Genomic DNA, 20406 nt, shown 5'->3' on the forward strand with positions numbered 1-20406 from the left:
TCAGTGTTGTAAAGGAAAATGTGAATTATTTCTCAGAGATAAAAAGCTGCCTGTTGGTGGAATGGCTTGGGAGCTGGATGTGAGTAATCATTTGCATTGTATGTGTTTTAGAAAATAAGAAGCAAAGAATTCCCTTCATCTGAGCCATTGGTGCTTAGGAAAAAGAAATTTAGGAACTGGTTCTGATGCTACCAGTATACCAAAAATTAAATTAAATTCATTATTTTTAAGAGCGTTCTCTGCTGTCACTGACACTAGAAGAATGGTGCATAGTGTTTGTTACCAGTTGCTCCTTAGATATTTCCTGTGTTTTCACAGCAATGGCTGCTTCCTATTCTTATTTTAGAGATAGTTTAGATTAGTCTCTCTTGGAGACTGGAGGAAAGCCGTGCTGCAGCCTCTCAGACGAAACAGGCTAAAGGAAAGGTGTACATGGAAATGCCAAAGCAAGGAAATGTCAGCAAAGACCTGTGTGAAGATGGAAGCCAATGCACCCAGGGCACATGTTCCCAGAACATTTTCCTGTTGCTCAGCAGAGCACGTGTTGGGTTGTCCCAGCTGTGAAACAAAAGAGAAGTGGAAGAGGATTGTGGAATCAACATTGCTGAGAATTTGAGCCTTCAGTTTCTGAACCCGAGAGCATTGGCGGTGTTGTCAGTGCGATTTGTCGAGGATTGTGGAATCAACATTGCTGAGAATTTGAGCCTTCAGTTTCTGAACCCGAGAGCATTGGCGGTGTTGTCAGTGCGATTTGTCCCTAATTAAAGTTTTTTTCATCCAGTTCATTGCCGAATTGGATTTTGGGTATTCAGGTGTGCATGCGTAGATATTACCTGAAATACCTCTACACGTTATTAACTTACCAGAAGTTGTCCTACTTGACCAAGAGCTGCATAATTATAGTGCTCCAGCCTCCTGTGGGGGGTTGTTAGATGAGTAAAAACATATTGAGATCCTGTGAGTTACCTGAGCAAACACAAGGGAATAAATCACTAATTACCCCAGGAAAAGCCTGCCCACAGTAGCAGTGGAATCTGTGTAAATGGGAATTAAAAAAGTTATTTCCCCCCCCCCCCCAAACCAGCTGCACAGGCAGCACGCAGATGGAAGTTTATTATTAACATTGTTCACCCCGTGCATGCTAGTGGAGTTAAAAAGAGGTGTTTGCCTTAGAAACCCTTGTTGCCCTTTACCACACAGCTAGAGGATTCCAGCGAGGGAACTGGTTCTGTGTGAAGCCCAAGAGATCAAAGTCCTATTAAAAGAAACTCGTATCATTTCCTCCCTCAGGAGAGAAGTTAATTTATGGAGGAAGCTCTTTGCATGGGAATTCAGCCGCTTCCGCAGACCTTCCTCCTTCAGGGTGGGGGGATTTTCTCCTGGGGGAGGGCAGAGACCCTGTGCGATCTTCTGATGACACAGCAGCCAGGGGTCTTTGGTGTCACCTACTCAGAGGTAGGTTCTCCACACAGCTCGTTGGGTCCCCCTCCTCCTTCTCTTCCTTCTCCTCGGGACTGGGCACTTCCTGGCCGGTGTTGTCCAGTGGGTGGGGAAGGCCGTGGAGCAACGAGAGAAGTCAACACTAAAATAACCCTTTGGCTGGGACACCGCACTCCCGGTCCACACTCAGTCCCTGTGGTAGGGGAAGGAAGGAAGTGAGGCCACTTGCCACAAATAATTCCCCAGCCTCCTCCACAGCCTTTCATGCCTGCCTGGAGGCGCTGGGCTGGGAGGGCCGTGCTGGCGCTCGGTGCTGTCCCGGGGCTCGGTGGCCGCTCCTTGGGGACAGTCCTGCTGATGGAGCCTCACAAAGAGCGCGATCCTGCCCCACCGCTGGGGGGCATGCCCTCAGACCACAAGTCCCTTGCGCCTGCGCGCGGCGCCCTCCGTGCGGACCGCGCAGAGTGAATAATAAAGGTCTGCTCGGCGGCGGCGGAAGGCCGGAGGCATGTCCAAGGGCCCGGTGGCGAGCGGCCCCGCCGCGGCCGGCCCGGCGAGCGCCGCTAGCGCGCTGCAGGCGCAGCCCGAGAAGCCGCAGCACTACACGTACGTAGCGGAGCTCCCCGCCGCCCGCCCGCGCGCCAACACGCGCCTGACGTCAGCGGGCGGCGTGCGGCACGCGCGCACGGAGACCCGCCGACAGCCCGCGCGGCACCGGCTGGAACCGGCCCCAACCGGCCGGCGAGGGGGGGGGGAGGGGCGGGGCGGGGCGCGGGTTGAGCGGTTCCCCCTCCCCCCGCGGGTGACGCTCCGGGGCTCCGGCAGCTCGGCCCGACCTCGGGCTCGTGGGGGCCCGGCCCCTGTGGCCGCCATCGCAGGCCGGCCCCGCCGCCGCCGCCCCCTTGACCGCTACCCGCACGCCGTGGTAGTGGCACTTTCTCCCGGCCCACGCGGGTGTTTTCTCGGGTGTGGAGGTGCCGGGCATTAAGGGGTGTTGGGGTTTGCGTATCCTCGTGCCGTTGCCCCGGCCCTCGGTTCCCGGAGGAGTCCGGGTTGTCCTCAGGTGTCTGCAGAGGGAGGGGGCAGTGTGAGAAGGCCGGTGCTGCCCTTTGGCTCCCAGGGGCCGAGCCCCGCTCCCTGTGAGGGACGGCTCCAGTTTATCCGTCCCCAGGGTGGGCATACTTCCACGCCTCACATGCCTGTGAGAAATGTCCTCCGTGGGGAACATTACATGAAAATCCTGGGAAGTGCATGTCCTGTTCTCGCGTTTCCTCACACTGCTTCTGTGTGACTCTATGGTGAAGGAAACACAAGTTGGTGTGTGTTGCCTCTGTTGCTGGAGATAGTGCCTCCGTGAAGGCTTGTTCCTGGGATGTGTCTTCCCTAAACAAAAAACAGAATTTCACTGCGTTGTACTAGAGGTGCACGACCTCCTGGAACTTGTGCTGAATGTGCTTGGCTTGCAAATACTTCTTTGGGTTGGAAGTAGTGGTGGTGATGCTTGGTTCTTCTTTTGCACTAGGGATAGAGGGTGGTTTGGGAGTGAGTGTCATCTTTGTGAGGATGGGCTAGTGATGGACATGGGTGGAAATAGGTCAGGTGTTCCCTGTCCTTAAAAGAAAAAAGTTTGGGACTGTTCCTTATGAACAAAATGCATGTGCCAAGCTATCTTCCCTTATCGCTTTAGGGTGTTGTCCACATACAGAAAAAATGTACAAATTACCTGTATCTCCTGCTGGTGTTGATGCCCCCACCCAAAATGAGAAGGGCAGGTTCTGAGTGCAGTTTGGGTTGCTTTAGTTTGTGTTTTCATAAAGTTGCTGATGGATTTCTTCCCTGTTTCCACATTATAGCTTATGGAATAAGGAGAGCTTCAGAGGCATCTATCTGTATAACCAGTGCAGGGATCACAGGCTATATGACATCCTCTTCCTTCAGGCTGTCCAGAATAGTGAGTCTGTGACAGAATGAGGGCTTCTAGGTTCTACGTCCATCATAAAGTTCTTGTTGTGATCTTCAGGGAGCTGGCGAGTGATAGAATCCCAGACTGGTTTGGGTTGGAAGGAATCTTAAAGCTCCTCTAGCTCCAACCCCTGCCACGGGCAGGGACACCCTCCACTAGAGCAGCTTGCTTGCCCCAGTGTTCAACGTGTCTTGAACACTGCCAGGGATGGGGCAGCCACAGCTTCTCTGGGCACCCTGTGCCAGTGCCTCAGCACCCTCACAGGGAAGAACTTCTGCCTAAGAGCTCATCTCAGTCTCTCCTCTGTCACAGACTCAGGTTACATTTTTTCTGGTGGTGTCTGCAATCAAAGTTTGACAGTGTTATAGGAGGAAATGGCATGAAGGAGTCCACTAGGGCAGTTGCTGCAGTGGTAAGAGAGGGAACATGACCTGCCTGGGAGCTGAAGTGACATGGACAACAGAAAAGCAATTAGTCAAAAGCGAGGAAGGAAAAAAACCAGGTGGCAAGGGATGGGATTGTAGCAGGATTGTAAGTACACTAGGTAGAGGAAGGTGAAGGTGATAATATGGCTAAGCATGACCATGGAAACAAGGATATCAAAGGTTAGGAAAGAAACAGTGAAAGAAGGAGTTTGCGAAATAGGAGGAGAAGGAAGATCATGACAAGGTAGCTGAAAAGGACAGAAGAGGAAAAAGCGAAAGTGTGTAACAAAGGTGATGGTGCTGTTAGCTTCTTTCCAGTGGGCAACCTATGTAGTTTCAGATGGATGCTAATAGCATGTCAGTGAAAACAGTTGTGGAGAAGCTGGAGAACCATAAGTGAGGGACGTTTTGGGGGCTGCAGAGTGCTAACAGTGGGATGCAAGCCATACTTTGAAAGCCTTGGATTTGTAAACTAGGTCACATCATATTGTAAACCTCCTTCTGATAACATATGGGAACTTACTTGGTGGTTGTTCATATGAACAAGTTGTATGTTGTCAAAATGTAAATATTTCCTTCCTTTTTATTCCTTAAATATAGTTTGTTTCCATAAAATGACATGAAGGTTACAACTTGTAAACTGAAGTAAGCTTAATTATCTGCATACTTTGCTGTTCCCTGGGGACGGGCAATCTGGTGCTGGGGATCTCTTGTGTTAGGAAGTTTTGGTTGTATTTGTTAGGAAGCATTCAATTTTCCAAATGAGTGTTGATTTCTAAACTCTTGGTATTATTTTCATGAGATTTTTAGGTACTTTGAACTGCAGTTCTAGATCTTGTCAGGAAGCCTTTGTGTCTGTTCTAGATGTGCAGCAAAAGAAAATCGGGGGGGGGGAGAATAGAATTAGTGATGCTGTCTCAGACCTTTGCAGTGTTTGTTAGCAGAAGAGGAGCTCAGAAAAAGACCCTTTGATTGTGCTTGATAGCAGTTGTAGCGGGCAGCTCGGTTCTCCTGGAGGCTGAGTCGCTCAGGTATATGCCAGGCTTTGCTATTTAATTATGAATGGTGTGTTCCTCATCTGGGGATCTCGTATCCTGTTAGTAGAACTCAAGTAAGCAATGGAGTGCTCAGCAGCTGCGGTTATGTTCTGTCTGGGTTGCTGCATCAGAAGTTTGTTCGCTGTGGTCCCGTAAGTGGGATGAGATCGCTGTGCTCCTCAGAGCAAGGGGCTGAGGCTGTTGCTTGCGTACCTGAGGCCAGTGCAGCTTTGATCTGCTTCGGGGATGGGCTCTGCAGGGGTGAGCTGGTAGCTTGTCGTGGGAAATAGATTTGGTTTGGGGACACTCTGTCAAACGTCAACTAAGTACTGACTTTGCACCGTGTCTTAGCTCTAGCTGACACGGTTCTTTCTATATGAGTCTACCCCTGATGTGTTATCTGCAAATGTGGGTAGAGGCTGAGTTCAGAGAAACTGAAAGCAAGCCCTCAGTCTCTTGGCAGTTGTAGATACGGAGTACTGTGGCATGCTTTTGTTTTGGTAGTCTGTCCTTTTGGCTGTTGCCATCTTCACTGGTTTTCAGTCAGGCTGGAGTCTTTAATTGTGTATCCACTGCTTGGGTATTTATTGATCTGGCAGAATGTAGGTAGGTGAAAGCTGGGCAGTTCTTTGTTCACTGCATTCACCAGGAAGTCAAACAGCTCAATACTATGCAGAAAAGCAAATGTTCAGGTGAAGAGAAATCAACCTATTTAATAAAAAAGCAAAGGGTGCCTTCATTCTAGTCCATGCAAAATACACGTGCTCAAAAGCAGCATTGAAGATACTCTGATTTAGGTAATAAACTCTCTGGGACAAAGATTTGCTGGGCATAACCCAGATCATTGTTACTAAACGTGATTCTCTTGTGTGTGCCCATCTTGAATGTGAGCAGCCATCCTGTAAATAAACTCCAGTTTTCCGTGTCCCTGCAGGCTGTACATACCCTCACTCCAGTGCTGGACCAGGGTGCCTAGGAGGAAATCCTTTGTACTACAGCAAAATAAGCTTTGTGGTTATGCCTTTGCAGCATAAAATGCAAAAAAAAACCCTTGTCTTTCCTTTTACATGATTGGAGGAATTGTGGGAAATTCCTGAAGGGTTAGTACCTGTGTAGTGCTAGAACTGCATCCCCACAGCTGGTCATTGACACCCAGGCTTTATCTTGCAACCATTTAGATGCCAGCCATTCAGAGTTAGAAGAGCTAGTGCACTTGAGTGAAGGGCATCTTAAGTGGGGATGAAAATCAGGTTGGTGCAATGCTTTAGTTATGCTAAATCAAAGACAGTTTTGTATCCGCATGTTTTTGAGTAGTGCCTTGTGTGGTGGTTTCTCAGCCTTAAATAGAAACTGATTAGGACAGTGATGGAAATATAGGGGAAGAAGAAATAAGAACAGGAAGATAATAGTTGGGCTTGGATTACAATGAAGTCTTACTTATCTCAAAATCTTTATGTTAAAATTCTTACTCAAAACCAATGGCACACAAAAATGCACCTTGAGGCATTTGTAGAGAGTAATCCTTATCTCCTTATATGTGGACGGTGTCTTATTGCTAGCGGGGCAGACACAGCATATCCAATCTCAAATGTGCAGAGTGACTGTGAAAAGAAAACCAAAAGCCAGATGGGTAGCTAACATGTTTTCAGAGTTTGTTTTGTTTTGTTTTGTTTTCCTGTAAGTGGATTTGCTCTTCTAGAGCCCTTAGTGTCTGAGTAGTCTGTTAGGTTATACTTTTGACATTCTTGATATGGGTGGTCTTCACAACTTAGCAAGTACATTTAGGGTTTCAAAACACTTCTTACAAACCTTTTGTTTTTCTTTTTAAACCACCAGGACTCTTAGATTAACAAACCATTGTCCTAATTCTGCTTTGGTTTTACTGATGACAACCCTTAGATCGATAAGCTGATAGGACTGGTACAAAAATAGAAACTAGCCCTGTTGTTTAAACAACAAATCAAACCAAAACCAAACAAAAAAGCAAACAACAAAAAAACCTCCATGCATTGTTAGGTTTCAGATCTGTTTGGAGATTGTTAGTAAAGCGCAGAGAAAGTCAATACTTCTCAACAAGAGACTTGCCAGTGGTCTACATCACAACCTGTAAATGTCAGCTTATGAGGGAAGTATAAGCTGTTTTTTATTGCTGATTTTTAAGGCAGTGTGAACTTCACTAAATACATGCCCACCACAAACTGTTATAGGAAGTTGGAAATATAAAGCACTGGAGCGTGAACAGGAGGGGCTGCCTTCACAGTATGTACACTGGAAAATAATGCTCTAGATGCTATCTATGGTCATCAAAGGAGGAGTGTTAAAAGCCTCCGCTGTGAGGGTCGTTGAGCCCCCATCAGCTCAGGACTGCCCTGTCTTGCTGGTTACTGTGCATGTGGAGGCAGCGAGGGTTTCCTCCCTTGTGTTGCAGTGGAGCTGGAGCTGCTTGCTACGTTTACACTTTATAAGTGAATGCTTCTAGACATCAGAAGTGACGAGGAATTTGCTCTATCAGTGGCGTAGAAATATTTTGCTGAATGAAAAGCTTTATGTTCTGCTTTGAGATTTTCAGAATTAGCTTTGGTCCAGCCATGGTTGATATTTCAAAAATCACAAATTCTGTGAAAGAGGAGAAGGACTCACTTATGCAGAATTTTTCCAACTTTGAAAACGGTTGTTTTGATTTTTTTTTTCTATTAAAAAAAAGACTATGTTAAGTCTTATACATTGCTTACATTATCATATAGGATAATTTTTGTGGCATGGCATACAAAATTAAATTAATAATACTTTTAGAAAACCTTGGAATTTTGAGTTTCCCAGTATACACATTTTCTCATTTTGTAGATTTATGTATTGCCTTATTATTATTATTATTATTTAAATATTGTTTGGCTTTATTTTAGAGCAAATTCTGTTGGAATTCAGCATTTTGTTGCATTCAGATTTCTTCTTTACACCAGAATAGGTTTTTCTAACTTCTATGAGCAGCTCCAATGTGCAGTCTTCTTTTACAAAGGGTCTGACCAATGTCCTCTGGAAGATCTTCCATTGCATTTCTGCCTAGCTGTTTGCAGGATGTTTCTGCCCTACACCAACGTGGCAGGAATGTGTCAGGACATCAAAATTAATCATGCTGATTGTGTGACATATTGGCATCAGCTGTCACCGGTAGACTGTATTAATACACCAGGCTGTGAACTGGGGCAGCTGGAGAGCAGGTCAACTTTCCCTTCTGTTAGCCCTGTGTTTGGAGCTGTGATTTCTAAGACAGGAGCGAAATAAAGAACTGAAGCAATAATGTCTTAAATTGCAGCGTTGAAGCTTGTGAGAACCTGCTTGTCAGGACCCCAGGAGCTAAGTTCCTTTTCAGAGGATGCTGAGGTCATGTTTTGTTCTTCTGTTAACTTCTTGCTTTTTAAAAACTTTATAAATATTTTTGAAAATGAGAGACAGGGCTAAAAGAGATGGTGAGAAGTTACCAGTTATGTGGTCCATCCCTTTCCCTCATGGAATCACTGATGTCTAAACTGAGTCTAAGATTTTTTTTTTATTTTTTTAATTGTTGTTGCTTTTTTAATATTATGTCAGTTTCCTCCTTAAAATCTCCTTAAATTAGATTTTGTTAAAATCATGGACTGTGAGAGTAAGACAGTCACAGAAGTTTCCATCTTATGAAGTCTTTATATACTCTGTAAACTTCTTGTAATGTTCAACACATCACTTGCAGATCAGGTACAAAGCTGAAAGCTATGCCTTATGCACATGCACAGCCAACCAGGCAGCAATTCCCCTTGTGTCCTAAATGAATGAATTTCTTAGCTATCTTTTTTCCCCTCTACTTTATTGAGAGTTTGTCATTTGTATCAGGGCAATCAAAACTACGAATCCTCCTCACCAGAAGGGTGTGTAAGGAGATGCTAAAGGCTTGTACTTTCTCAAACTCCACCTGGTGATGACAGCCAATTTAGATGCTTGTGATAATTTTCTCAGCTATGTCTTGTGTATTTTGATCAGTGCTTGATGCAGTTAATACCAGTTTGACATTTGAAATATCAGTTGGAATGAATGTTCCCTTAAAATGAATACATACAATTTCTTCTCTTCTTGGCTTCGTTGCAGGCTGTCTTCATACACCCTCACCCTGCAATAGTGTTCTTTTAGGTAAACCTAAATTGTTACGACAAGAAAAGTCCTGGGTTTTCTTTGAAAGAAATATTTTAAGTACTAAAATGCAGTGATGGCAATAATAGTGCTAGTTCACTGAAATGCTTGATACTGGTCTGGTTCATACCTCTTGTTAAAACTCAGAGACATTTAATTGGATATAGTTGTCAGAACAGTGGCAGAAGGGAGGGTTATACCGAGTTTCTGGTTGGGCAGGAAAAATCCAGGGCCATCCCTAGCTATCTGTTGGTCAGAAATTGCAAATACATTTCAGTAGAGCATACTGGCTTAGTAAGAATGGTGGCACTGCTAAATACAGTTAAGAAATTAAGGTTGGATTGCTTTTTATCATTGCATGTCTAGAATTTCTTCAGATTAATAAGCAGTCATGCACCTATGGGAAGTAGATTCTTCAAACTATATCTGATTAATATCTGCAAAAATCATAATTAAAGTGAGTATTGTTTTACTTGCTATCCTTTGTCTTCAGCATGTCACCACAGTTCAAAAAGAAGTTGTCAGTCCACACCCAATATGCTCAGAGGTGATTTTTCTCCTCTAATTTTCAATAGACTGTGAGCTTTCCTTAATAACACTTAAATATTCACCATCATAGCAGAGATAAAACCAGCTGATGCCCCAGGGCAGTCATGCAGCTTCACAGCAACAACAAATAAAATGGCTTGCACATATATTATATCTTCAGAGTGCCACCAGATTTATTCAGGGATTGATTAGTCAAAATGAAAGATGAGAAGCTATGGTATAGCCTGGGATCTGACTGCATTCCCTGTGGTGGAGAGCTGGCATACACCCAGTTGTCAGGGTCCCTGTCTCACACATGGTCTGATGTTGGACATGTAGTGGTGCTTCTTTGGACCAGTCTGTGTGCATAGACTTTTTATTCTGAGGGGTGCCTGCCTTATGGAGTGTCAAGAAAGCCTGCAGGGCTGTAGCAGCCACAGATAAAGTCGGATGTGAGTGCTGACTAGAAAAGAAAATCAAATGAATAGCTAACGTTAATTTTTCAAAATCAACTAGTAAGAGCTGGCTTTTATCTTTGTGCTGGCACGTGTGTTATGGGAGGCAGGTTCATGCTCATTAGATAATCACTGTGTTTTATTTCAAATTCACAACAGAAAACATCTGTTCACAAATGTAAGACTTTCCAAAGAGGCTGCTGTAAGTCTAGTTGGCATTTCACCTGAGAAGAAGCAGATGCCATTTTGTTTTCAAATATAGCTTGGTCTGGATAAGAGCACTATAGACCTGCCCCTTCTTATGAACTTTTGGTTTTCTGGTATTGGTCCAGTGTAAGTATAAGACCTTCATACAGTTCATGCACTGTCTTGAAACTGTTGTGAGAATGAGGCTGCAATTTAGCAATGAGCTGTTTGTTAAATCATGAAGGTTCTTGGTGTGGCCAGGAGAAGGAGGGCTACTGTGCTCTATTTCTGAAGCACCTCTTGTAAGACAAGATGTTAAGGGTCAGCTGCCTAAAAATGCTCATAAAAATCTGTAACTGAAAGCCTCAGCTATGTAGTGTCTTGTATGGAAATAATATTTTTTCTGAATTAGCCTTTACAAATTCTTGCATGTGGGATATTTTGTTTTGTTGTAGGGACTAGCAGAGTGAGTGACACAAGTTTTAAAACAGCCCAGCTCTTTTCACAGCCTTTACTACTGCTTCTACAGTTGCTGGTCCTGTGAGGGCTTTGTTAGTGATTGAATTGGTGGGGAGAGAAGTACAGCATGGAGAACTTAACTGGAAGCTGGAACATTAATTTTTACAGGCCAGGACATCAGCATGTTAATCAGACCTTGATTCATTGTAGTCTAGTGCAGCAAACCCAACGCATGTTTAACTCTACTCAAATTCCACCTTCCTGCAGACTTTCTCCATGTGTCTGAGGCCACAGGCACTAATACAAGGATAGAAAAGCACCATCTATCCAATCCAGTTAATATAAATCAGAAAAATTTAACTGGACATAAGCTGACCATAATAGACAGGTCCGGGGATAGATGTTTCTGCAAAGTCATTAGCAGTAAAATATTTAAGTGCTCATATTTAAACACATGCTGATATATTGTACTGGCAATTAAACCAGGTATAAACCTGTGTGCAGCTGTCTGGATGCAGTAAGCTCCACCTGAATTTTACTGAAAAATAATTATTTCCTTATAATTCTGTTTTCTTACACTTAGCACTTACACAGGTGCTGTATGGGAGGATTAATAGTGGCTGAATAGTTTGTAGAGCCAAAATCAGCCCAGGGAGTGATGAGGGTTGGCCCAGCTGGGAGTGACCCATGTTTGAAACCAGGAAGGTGTGCTTTAGGTGTTTGCATAAACGAGTAGTGTCAAATTGAAAATATGACCTTTAAACTTGGGGGAAAATGGCTTTCTATTTAAAACATTGCATGAACTGTCTAAATACTTGGTTAATTTTGAGGTCATGTCACGTAATACATATTCATGGCCAGTTAATTTGGGAGGGGGACAAAAAAGATCAAACTCAAGGAAATCTAAATGTAAACTTGGGGCTTTATGCGGAGTTCTGGATCTTGCTGAATGGCTTTTAAGAAACATCTCTGAAATGTAGTGCAGTGAAATGTTTGCATATGCCTGTGCTTGGAGTGTTTTAATTAAAAAGGTGAAAGCTCTGTGTAAATAAACACTTGTGTTTAAAATGGGTTTTGTTGGTATGGCTTGGCCATGTGCATTTCATGGTCCACTGACACAATAAGGTTGTGCTTTCCAAAGAGCACACCGCCAGGAAAGTGACTGAAATCGGTTTATTCCTCAGGTTTGAATGATACAAATCGTGGCATGCCTAACCCCAGGGATGCACAGCTCAAGGGAATTCTGACCAGCCACCTTTCGCCTGACCCCTGCAGGCTGGAGCTCAGTGGAACTGGCTGTTTACAAATGTGATAAATATTCATTTTATTAACTCCAAGCTGAAAGCCTTGATTTTTCTTTCCTTATCAAGACCGCATCGCTGAGCTACTTAGCTACAATATCGTATTTATCTCAAAGCCATTTTTGCTGTATTTGTGGAAACCATGTTTTGCCTGAAGCTGGTGCAAGGCTGTCTTCCTGTGATGGGCTGGCACTATGCTGTAGTGTCTCGCTGTGTTTTTTCTTACTGTGGTGTAGACAAGACACAGCTGTTTATGTCTGACATTTTTCTTCTAATTGAAAAATGTCCTGATCATTTCTGATAGTTGCCAACATGTGTTATTTTTAGCATGAACTTTTACAGTCACTGAAAGTTATCTATGAAGTAGTGGCTATGTGTAGTTCTTTCCTTTTTGCTGAATTGAATTGGATGCATTATCCACGCCATGATCTCCTTTGCAATACAAAACCAGAGTTACCGTAGTGATCAGGTTCCTGTTGGATATGACTCTTGTGTGTTATCATTCATTTTTTGTAATCTAGCAGTTTGTATTTTAGCTTCTGCAGTAGCATTTATTTGGAAGCATTCAGCTCAGCTTTACTTGCTAAATTGATCAGATGCCTAGGACCTGCTTCAGTGAGTCCAGAGGAGGCCACAAGGATACTGCGAGGGCTGGAGCAGCTCTGCTCTGGAGCCAGGCTGAGGGAGCTGGGCTGGTTCAGCCTACAGAAGGGAAGGCTCCTTAAGGGGAGACCTTAGAGCAGCTCCAGTGCCTGAAGGGGCTGCAGGAAACCTGGAGAGGGGCTTGGGACAAGGGGCTGTAGGGATAGCCAAGGGGAATGTTTTTAAACTGACAGAGGGGGTAGAGGTCTTAAGAAGAAGAGGGTGAGGCACTGGCACAGGTTGCCCAGAGAAGCTGTGGCTGCCCCATCCCTGGCAGTGTTCAAGGCCAGGTTGGACAGGGCTTGGAGCAAGCTGCTCTAGTGGAAGGTGTCCCTGCCCGTGGCAGGGGTTGGAACTGAATGAGCTTTAGCATCCCTTCCAACCCAAACCATTCTATAATTCTGTGAAAAAGAGAACTTGTGAATGATGCCTGCCTATTTCTGTAGTGAAAAGTGGGGGAGTCATGGGCTATGGATGTGAACAGTTGACATTTTGGTCAATGAGTTATGTGAACTCTTAAAAAAAAATCAACAAAAAAACCCACTAAACACAAACCCAGAAACCCCCTCTGCAGCCAAACAAGCCCAACTCCATGCATCCCTAATGAGTCTCTGTAACTCACTTTCTTTGTTTGCCCTTAGACTGACATTATTGTCAAGCTCTAATGGAGAAGGGGAAATGGAACAGCTTTAAAATCACATGGTGCTGTCTGCTGTGTGACCTTTTTGCAGTTGATGGTTCAATTTATTTAGATGATAGAGAAAACATTGGGGCATGTGAAGTCTGTCTTCTTGACAGATGTGAGCTAACTGAAACTTTTTCCTCATCCTTTTCTTCTTTCCCATGTTCACAGTCAGCCTTTGGTTTTTATGAAGTGATCTATGTATTTTTCTTTGAGATTTAAATGCTTTCTGATCTTTTCAAGGTTTGCAGAACTGTACCTGGCTGTTGAGGGTATGGAAAGGCAGATAGTCTGATAGTTGTTGAGATATACAGAGAGAGATGTTTGTGTTTTGTGTCAAGTGATGCATGGCATATGAAAAAGCCTTGGTGTGAAGTCTGAGGGTTTGGTCAGGTCTGTGAGGTTATTTAGGAAAATACCATGAAATATGGCAAAAGGGGACGTATCCAGTAGTGGTGAGGCACAGTACCTGAAACCTGTTCAGAACTTCTCCTGAAATCATGATGAAATCCTTTAAGACTGCTGCTAAGGGTGTTTGTTATTGTTTGATATTCAGCATTCATTCATGTGAGACTCTGTTTCAGTATTCAATTACATCTGCCAGCAAATGAAAAATATTGTTTATTAAAAGAGACTTGTCTTAACTACAGCTTTTACCAGAAGGATGCTGAACATTTCCTTGTAGAGGTTTCGGCAGGCTGTAAACCAGGCTGTCAGTAGCTTATGGCTGTAAGTTGAGGGATTTGGTTGCTTTGTGCCTACCCCTGGGAACAAGAAACTACAACTCCTGTGAAGTTAGATTGGTTGTTTCATTCTTGTGCTCTCCAAACCTAAGAAATCTTGGGAGTTGAAGACTATGTTCCCTGTCAGAGAGCTTTGAAATGCCAGCGTTTTGTGACACATCCTGAGAATGCTGGTATGCTTACTCCAAATTATTTTTGAATGACCCTGTTCTTTACCCCCCCCCCCCCTTTTTTTTTTTCTAAATATTCCTCTTTTGATTCCATGTCATCTTTGCCCTAAGAGCAAAAACTCCTCCTGAGCAATGTCAGAGCTGCATATCATGGGGTTTCATTATCAATAATGCTATGTTAAATGAAAAGAGCATTAGTAGGATTTTTATTGAGTATCCTGTTGGAATAAGTAGCTTCTGTCATGCACTACTGACTCATTTCAATTGGAATACCACAGTTCAGTAAAAGAAAAGAATTGAGTCATGAGTTTCTTATGTAAAGTGTGTCTGATACCATCTTCTGCAATAAAATTTTATGAGGGTGAAATGAATTAGAGAGCTGATTTAAAATGGACAGCTCTTTTCCTCTTGAATTGAAGTGGCTCTTCAAGCTTACGAATCAAATAGGAGTTTTGGAAATAATTTCTATAGGTGAAGCTTATTGAAATAGAAACGTTTGTGCTTAGAGTTAGGTATTTTCTCCTGGGTTTTGCACTGCTGCCTCCTTTTTGGGCAGTCTGTTGGGTAAGCCCTACCTGATTCAGATAATCTTATCTGTGTTCACTCAAACCATTAGTATAAACTTGAGAGCTAGGATGGTGATTTTCTAAATTCCTTAATTTTTTTTGTTTGTTGGTTTCTAAACCGAATTAGGATAACTTTCTCTGTGCTGCTGTTGGTAGAGATCGGTGCCAGCAGGAGCTTCCAGCACAGGAAAGCTAATGCACAGCTGTCGAGCAGTGACCTCTGTCATTCAGGCTATGCTTTTCAGGAAGAGTGTGAGGTGAACTGGGATCACCTGAAACCATACAAAGAGGTCTATGGCCTTGGGTAGTCTGAAACAGCAGGACAGAACTGATAAAAAAATGCCAACAGATGTCCCCAGCATTCCCATGTAGTACTGTGCTGGTGAAATTGTGTCTTTGTCAGTGTGATCTTGCACTGTGAGGAGGCAGGTGGGACTAAGATATGAATGGTAGTAGCAGAAGAGCATTTTCTTCTTGATCCTTGAAATCTTATCAGGACCTTAAACCTTGGTTTAAAATAAAAAACACAGAACCAAACGCTGTATTTGTAGATTTCTGTGTTAGATTTGTCTCTGTGGGCTGTTATGGACAGTGCCTACTACTAAGAATTGTTACACAGCCTTGAACTAGTAATTTCTAGTATTAGTACTCGTAGCGAAATGAAGTGTCCACGTTAGGCTGGGCTTTGCAGAAACAATCAGAGCCTGTGCTGTCACAGTCTGGCCTGGGCCACTTCTCTGGGTCAGTTTCTTGTGACCAAGAAGCTGCAGAGATGGAGCCCCATGGCCAGCACTTTGAGCGGGATGTGCCTGCTGCTGTAGGTGTCTGTGGTTTGCACCGAGGTAACACCAGACACAGCAGTGGTACCACTTGCCTAATGCAGGCCTTCACTAAGGGTGCTGTAGCAGTTTCATGGTTTAAACACACCCCCATGTGTATGGGAAATCCAGGTGACAGATCTCACTGTTGTCCTACATTTGCAAGCAGTGCCTTACTCTGGATTAGCCAAACAATTATCTAGTGGTTTTCTGTCTGCTGCAGGAGGTTCAGATCCTGTCAGTGAGCTTCCGTGCTCTCTTTGGGCCCAAGAGTGGTTTTGGCAGGAAGGGGATTACCTGGGAGGAGTGAGGAGGGCTGCAAAGGAGAGAAGCTTGCCTCGGGGCCTACCTGAAGGCTGCAAATAGTGCAGGAGGTGTCAAAAGTGAAGGGGGACCTGGCTTTGCATTACAGAAGCAATGAGGGTTTGGAGAAGTTGGTTTTAATTCTTTTGTTTCCATTCTCCTTGGTATTGCTCCTCTCCCCGATCTTCCTGATCCTTCTGTTACAGAGCAGAGATTTCTCTCTTGGCATCAGCATGCGTCTTCCAGCACTTCCAGGGAGTTTTGGGTAAGGCTTTTAATGAGGAATTTGGAGCTCAGCTGTCTTTGTGCATTACCAGGGCGTTTTCCTGAATTGAGCTCATGCCACTGTGTGTGTGGCTCCTGTCAGGTTTGGCAGGACATGTACAGCCCTGGGATGTGGCAGGATCCCAGTGTTCTCTAGTACGAGCTGCTTGAGCCCATGGGTTGACCAGAGCCACAGAAGTAAAGCTGCCACAGAGCCACAGAAGTAAAGCTGCCACAAAGCCACAGCAGGCAATGAATGTGACCAGGGCAAGGCTGCAATTGTTGAGTTTAAAAATGAAGCTTCTGGGTTAGAGTTTCTCCTTGGTTCCTCTTCCCCTACCCCCACCTTTTTGAGTTCGTTCTAGTTTGGTTTGAATTTTTTTTTTTTTTTGAGTGGTGTTTGGAAGTGCTTTTTTTTTCTCCCTCACTTTCCCATCTCCTTTCCTGCAGCTCCTGGAGCAGCCCAGTCCCTCCAGGGCAGAGAGGGAGCTAGCTGCCATTATCCATTACCAACTGCTGCCCTGCCCTGGGGAGTTTGGTCCTTACTGGTAATTAAAAACAGTTAATAGTTCCCCCACTAGTGTAAATTATTGCAGAGAGAATGACTGACCCTTCCAATATTCTGTCCAGAGGAAGTGGAATTTCAGCAAAGTATTCACAGTTTCACAAAGTGGGTTTTTTTTTTTTTTTCCCCTAATACTTTGCTGCTCTTGTCAGTCTCCAGGAGTTCAGAAATCTAGTCTAAGAACCTTGCCTCTTGTTCCTCTAAGGAAAGAGGCTTTCATTTCCAGTAGTGTCCATCCTGCTAGGCAGCCTGGGGACTTTGATATGCATTGTTCTGGTGAGCCTTGTCCTATCTGTTTAGAATTGCATTTATCTTTGTTTAGTAGGACTCATAAATGATCACATTTCCTCCAGGAATTTGAGTGTTGATGTTAATGTAGTCTCAGAAGACAATTGTGCTACATGCTTTCCATGTTAAAAAAAAAAAGGGGGGTTTTAAAAATGTGGCATATACACACACATTGAGAGTGCTTGTAAAGTAGACCAACATAGAACTGATTAGTTTCACCTCTATGTTTTTTAATAAATACTGAAGTAACTCCTGTATAAAATGGGGGTAAAAATTATTCTGCCCCACATGGGGTTTGTAGTTTCCTGAGATCTGTAAGAGAGGAATGAGAAATGCCGGTTATCATTGCTGAATTTCCTCTTACCATGCAGACACAGTGTTTTGCTGATACGCCGTGAAGTGTGTACCAGCTCTCAACATGTTTTCAGTTTTTCAAGGGTCGTTCAAAAATGTTCAGAAACCACTGACACCGGAAGGATCTGTCATTGTCATGACAGTGCTTTCTATGTTTTTGTTTCAAGCCTGTGCAAAGAGGCTACTGAAATATTAATAGCTTTGTGAGACATAACATTGTAGTCTAGGTATTCTTTCTAGGTTCCCAAAACACATGTGATACATGTCTTTCATACATTTTAATACAAAGTGGCTGGTTGAGTGGTCTGTGTTCTCCCAGAGGAACCAAAAGTCACTTAATGGATCAAGAAAATACAGGGCTATAAGGCAGTTTACTATTCAGGGTATTGCAAAGGAGGGTGATTTAAAATGTTTTCGTGGCTTGAAAAAAAAAACACAAAAAAAACCCCAACAAAAAATAACAACACCCAAAGAAGTGGTTGAAAGGCTTGAAATGACTGACTTAATGTGACAACTGTCCTTGTCGTTTGTTGGGTCTATCGCAGAGGCTGTCATGCACAGTTAATGTGTTTTGCTGAGCTCAGTGGTACCTGTTTGTGGGACTCACTTTGAAATTAAGAGTGAGAGATGGTTTATTTAAGAGACAGCATTTAAAGAATGAGTTTCTGATGAAGCAAATTAGGTGTTAAACACTTCACAGGTGAACCATTTACTTATGTAATTATCATTTACATTATAATAAATGTTTCTCCAGGGAGTTTAGCCAATCATGAAATGCAGTTAATTTTCAAATGCTCTTCAGCAACAGTTGACACTCCAGGGACTGAAATCCCTAGTCAGAGTGTGCATTTTTAAACTCTCCTGCTAAAGGAAAGCCGTTTCTGCTTAGTTAATTTTGCAGTTGTTAAATTTCAGGGATTTTCTTAAGTGTTTCTTGCATGTCTGTCACTACAAGTTTGGAATGCTGGGCTTGATACCCAGGTTGTGTAGGCCTGCTATCTCCGCTTAGTTTCCAGAGCACTGAAGGGGTTCATAATGCTGTTTTTCAAATGAAGGCCAGGACTGCAGCTATGCAGCCTCAACACAAGAGGTGCATGGACCTGCTTGAGTGAGTCCAGAGGAAGCCACAAAGATGCTCCAAGGGCCTGGAGCACCTCTGCTATGGAGAGCTGGGCTTGTTCAGCCTGGAGAAGAGAAGGCTCCAGGGAGAACTTAGAGCAGCTCCCAGTGCCTAAATGGACTATAAGAAACTTGGAGAAGGGCTTTGGACAAGGGCCTGTAGGGACATAACATAGGGGAATGGTTTTAACCTGCCAGAGGGGAGATTAAGACAGGCTGGAGGGGCCTTGGAGCAACCTGGTCTAGGGCAAGGTGTCCCTGCCTATGGCCAGGGTTTGGAACTGCATGAGCAGTTGTTGGTCCCTTCCAACACAAACCAGTCCAGGATTTTATGAAGACTCACTTCATACAAGATGGCAGAGTTTAAATGCTCTTGGTTTCTCTGATTGCTACTGATACTGGCTGGGGCATGTAGTCAGCTGTTTTGCAGTTTGAATGGTTTAATTTTATTGTGGCATTCAGTTTTCAGATGAACTGCTTCTGTGGTTGGAGTAGGGATCTCCAGTTGAATGGAGACAGCCTTTTAAAGGTGGAAAGTAATAAAGTGATGTTATTAGCCCTCACCCATCCCAAACAGACCTATTCCTGTATACCATCTCCATTTTTTCAGATATTAAGCCTTGGACCTCAGTGCAGATCCTGTTTTCCAGCCACACTGGTAGCAGAGGACAGATGGGCTGGGGTTGAACAGGGCTTACAGCAGCTGCAGAGGCTCTCCGGTCCCCAGTGATTGCAGAGCAGCAGCAGTGGAATCTGCGTGTCTCGCCTGTTTGGAGGTTGAAGAGGAGGAAGAGCTTTTATCCTTTCATGCTTGCAAAATTCAGTGTAGGAGGTCTCTTGCCAGTGATATTCCCCTTCATGGCAAGCAAAAAAAAAACAGAACACTTGGGTCAAGTTTGTGTGTTTTCCTGTGGCTTTTTCTTCAGCTAGGGTAAGGAGGAAAAGAAGCTTTATTTACAGATGTTGCTTTCAGAATGCATCCAGCATGATAGTATTATCTGTAAGCACATCTTTGAGCATCGGACATCTTTCCATTCATTTAGATACAATAGAAAAATTGTCTGATATGAGAAGGAATACTTGACAAATTCCTGTGCTCTGTTTTCTTGCCTTGGACTACATATGCAGTTCAAAATTAGTACACATCTGCTGTTCTATCATCCTGCTGCTTCCAGCACAATACTGGCACTTTGATTTTGACCAGCAGGTTTTGTTACTTGCTGTTTAAGCTGACCTCTAAATGTAAGAAATCAGAACTGTTGTGTTCTTTATAAATACAGGACAGCTAGTGGTTTTGGGGCAGCAAGGGTTTTGTAAGCACCTGTGTTTTGTAACACAGATGACAGTCAGATCATTATGTTGATCTAAACCTTTTTGTAATCCTCTATGATCTGGGTTTAGAGACTGTTACTAGTGTCACAAATAAAAGCCTATGACTTTTTTAGTTGTTGGGGTAAAAGAAGACACATACTTTCAGAGAATTGCATATTAAAACTAAAACAACGTAAACATGCAGTAGTTTGAGGATAGTTATCCCACTTTTCAAGACTGAGTCCTGAACTCACAAGAATGCAAGAGACGAACTTTGATTAAAATTAATTTCATAGTCAACCATGTAGTGAAGAATATAAGTTAAACCAGGAGCACAAGGCATGTCTTTAAAATTCTTTCTCAAGAATGTAAAGCTTTAAACATGGCTGCAAGGAAGTGTATCTTGTTAGGGTTTTTAAAACTGAACATATAGGAAGGAAACCCCTTTTTACCCAGATAGGTCTCGGATTTAGAAATGGTTAGAGTGGTACTTAAGAGTTCTGTTTTCTCACAAACTATTTTCTAAGCTCATGAAAAGCTTCTTCAAAATAATGCTGATAGATCAGATATCCTGATTTCAGCTGTTGCTAGCATTCATATTTGTGTTAACTAGCCTGGTAACTGGT

The 20406-nt window shown here is 43.6% G+C and overlaps 1 protein-coding gene across 6 annotated transcripts in view; it reads left to right on the forward strand.

Annotated features, from left to right (window-relative positions):
• The first annotated feature begins 1872 nt into the window (after positions 1 to 1872).
• UNK (unk zinc finger) overlaps positions 1873 to 20406 on the forward strand; it is a 49573-nt gene continuing 31039 nt past the window's right edge. For all 6 annotated transcript variants that reach the window (XM_057398178.1, XM_057398180.1, XM_057398182.1 and 3 more), the window contains exon 1: positions 1873 to 2046. In XM_057398178.1, the coding sequence (XP_057254161.1) occupies positions 1949 to 2046 (98 nt within the window). In that variant the 5' untranslated portion in view covers positions 1873 to 1948. The remainder of the gene's footprint in view (positions 2047 to 20406) is intronic.

The sequence above is a fragment of the Pezoporus wallicus genome, unplaced genomic scaffold, assembly GCF_028554395.1.
Source record: "Pezoporus wallicus isolate ANWC-B61680 ecotype Strahan unplaced genomic scaffold, APGP_CSIRO_Pwel_v1 contig_7956, whole genome shotgun sequence".
Lineage (NCBI taxonomy): Eukaryota > Metazoa > Chordata > Aves > Psittaciformes > Psittacidae > Pezoporus > Pezoporus wallicus.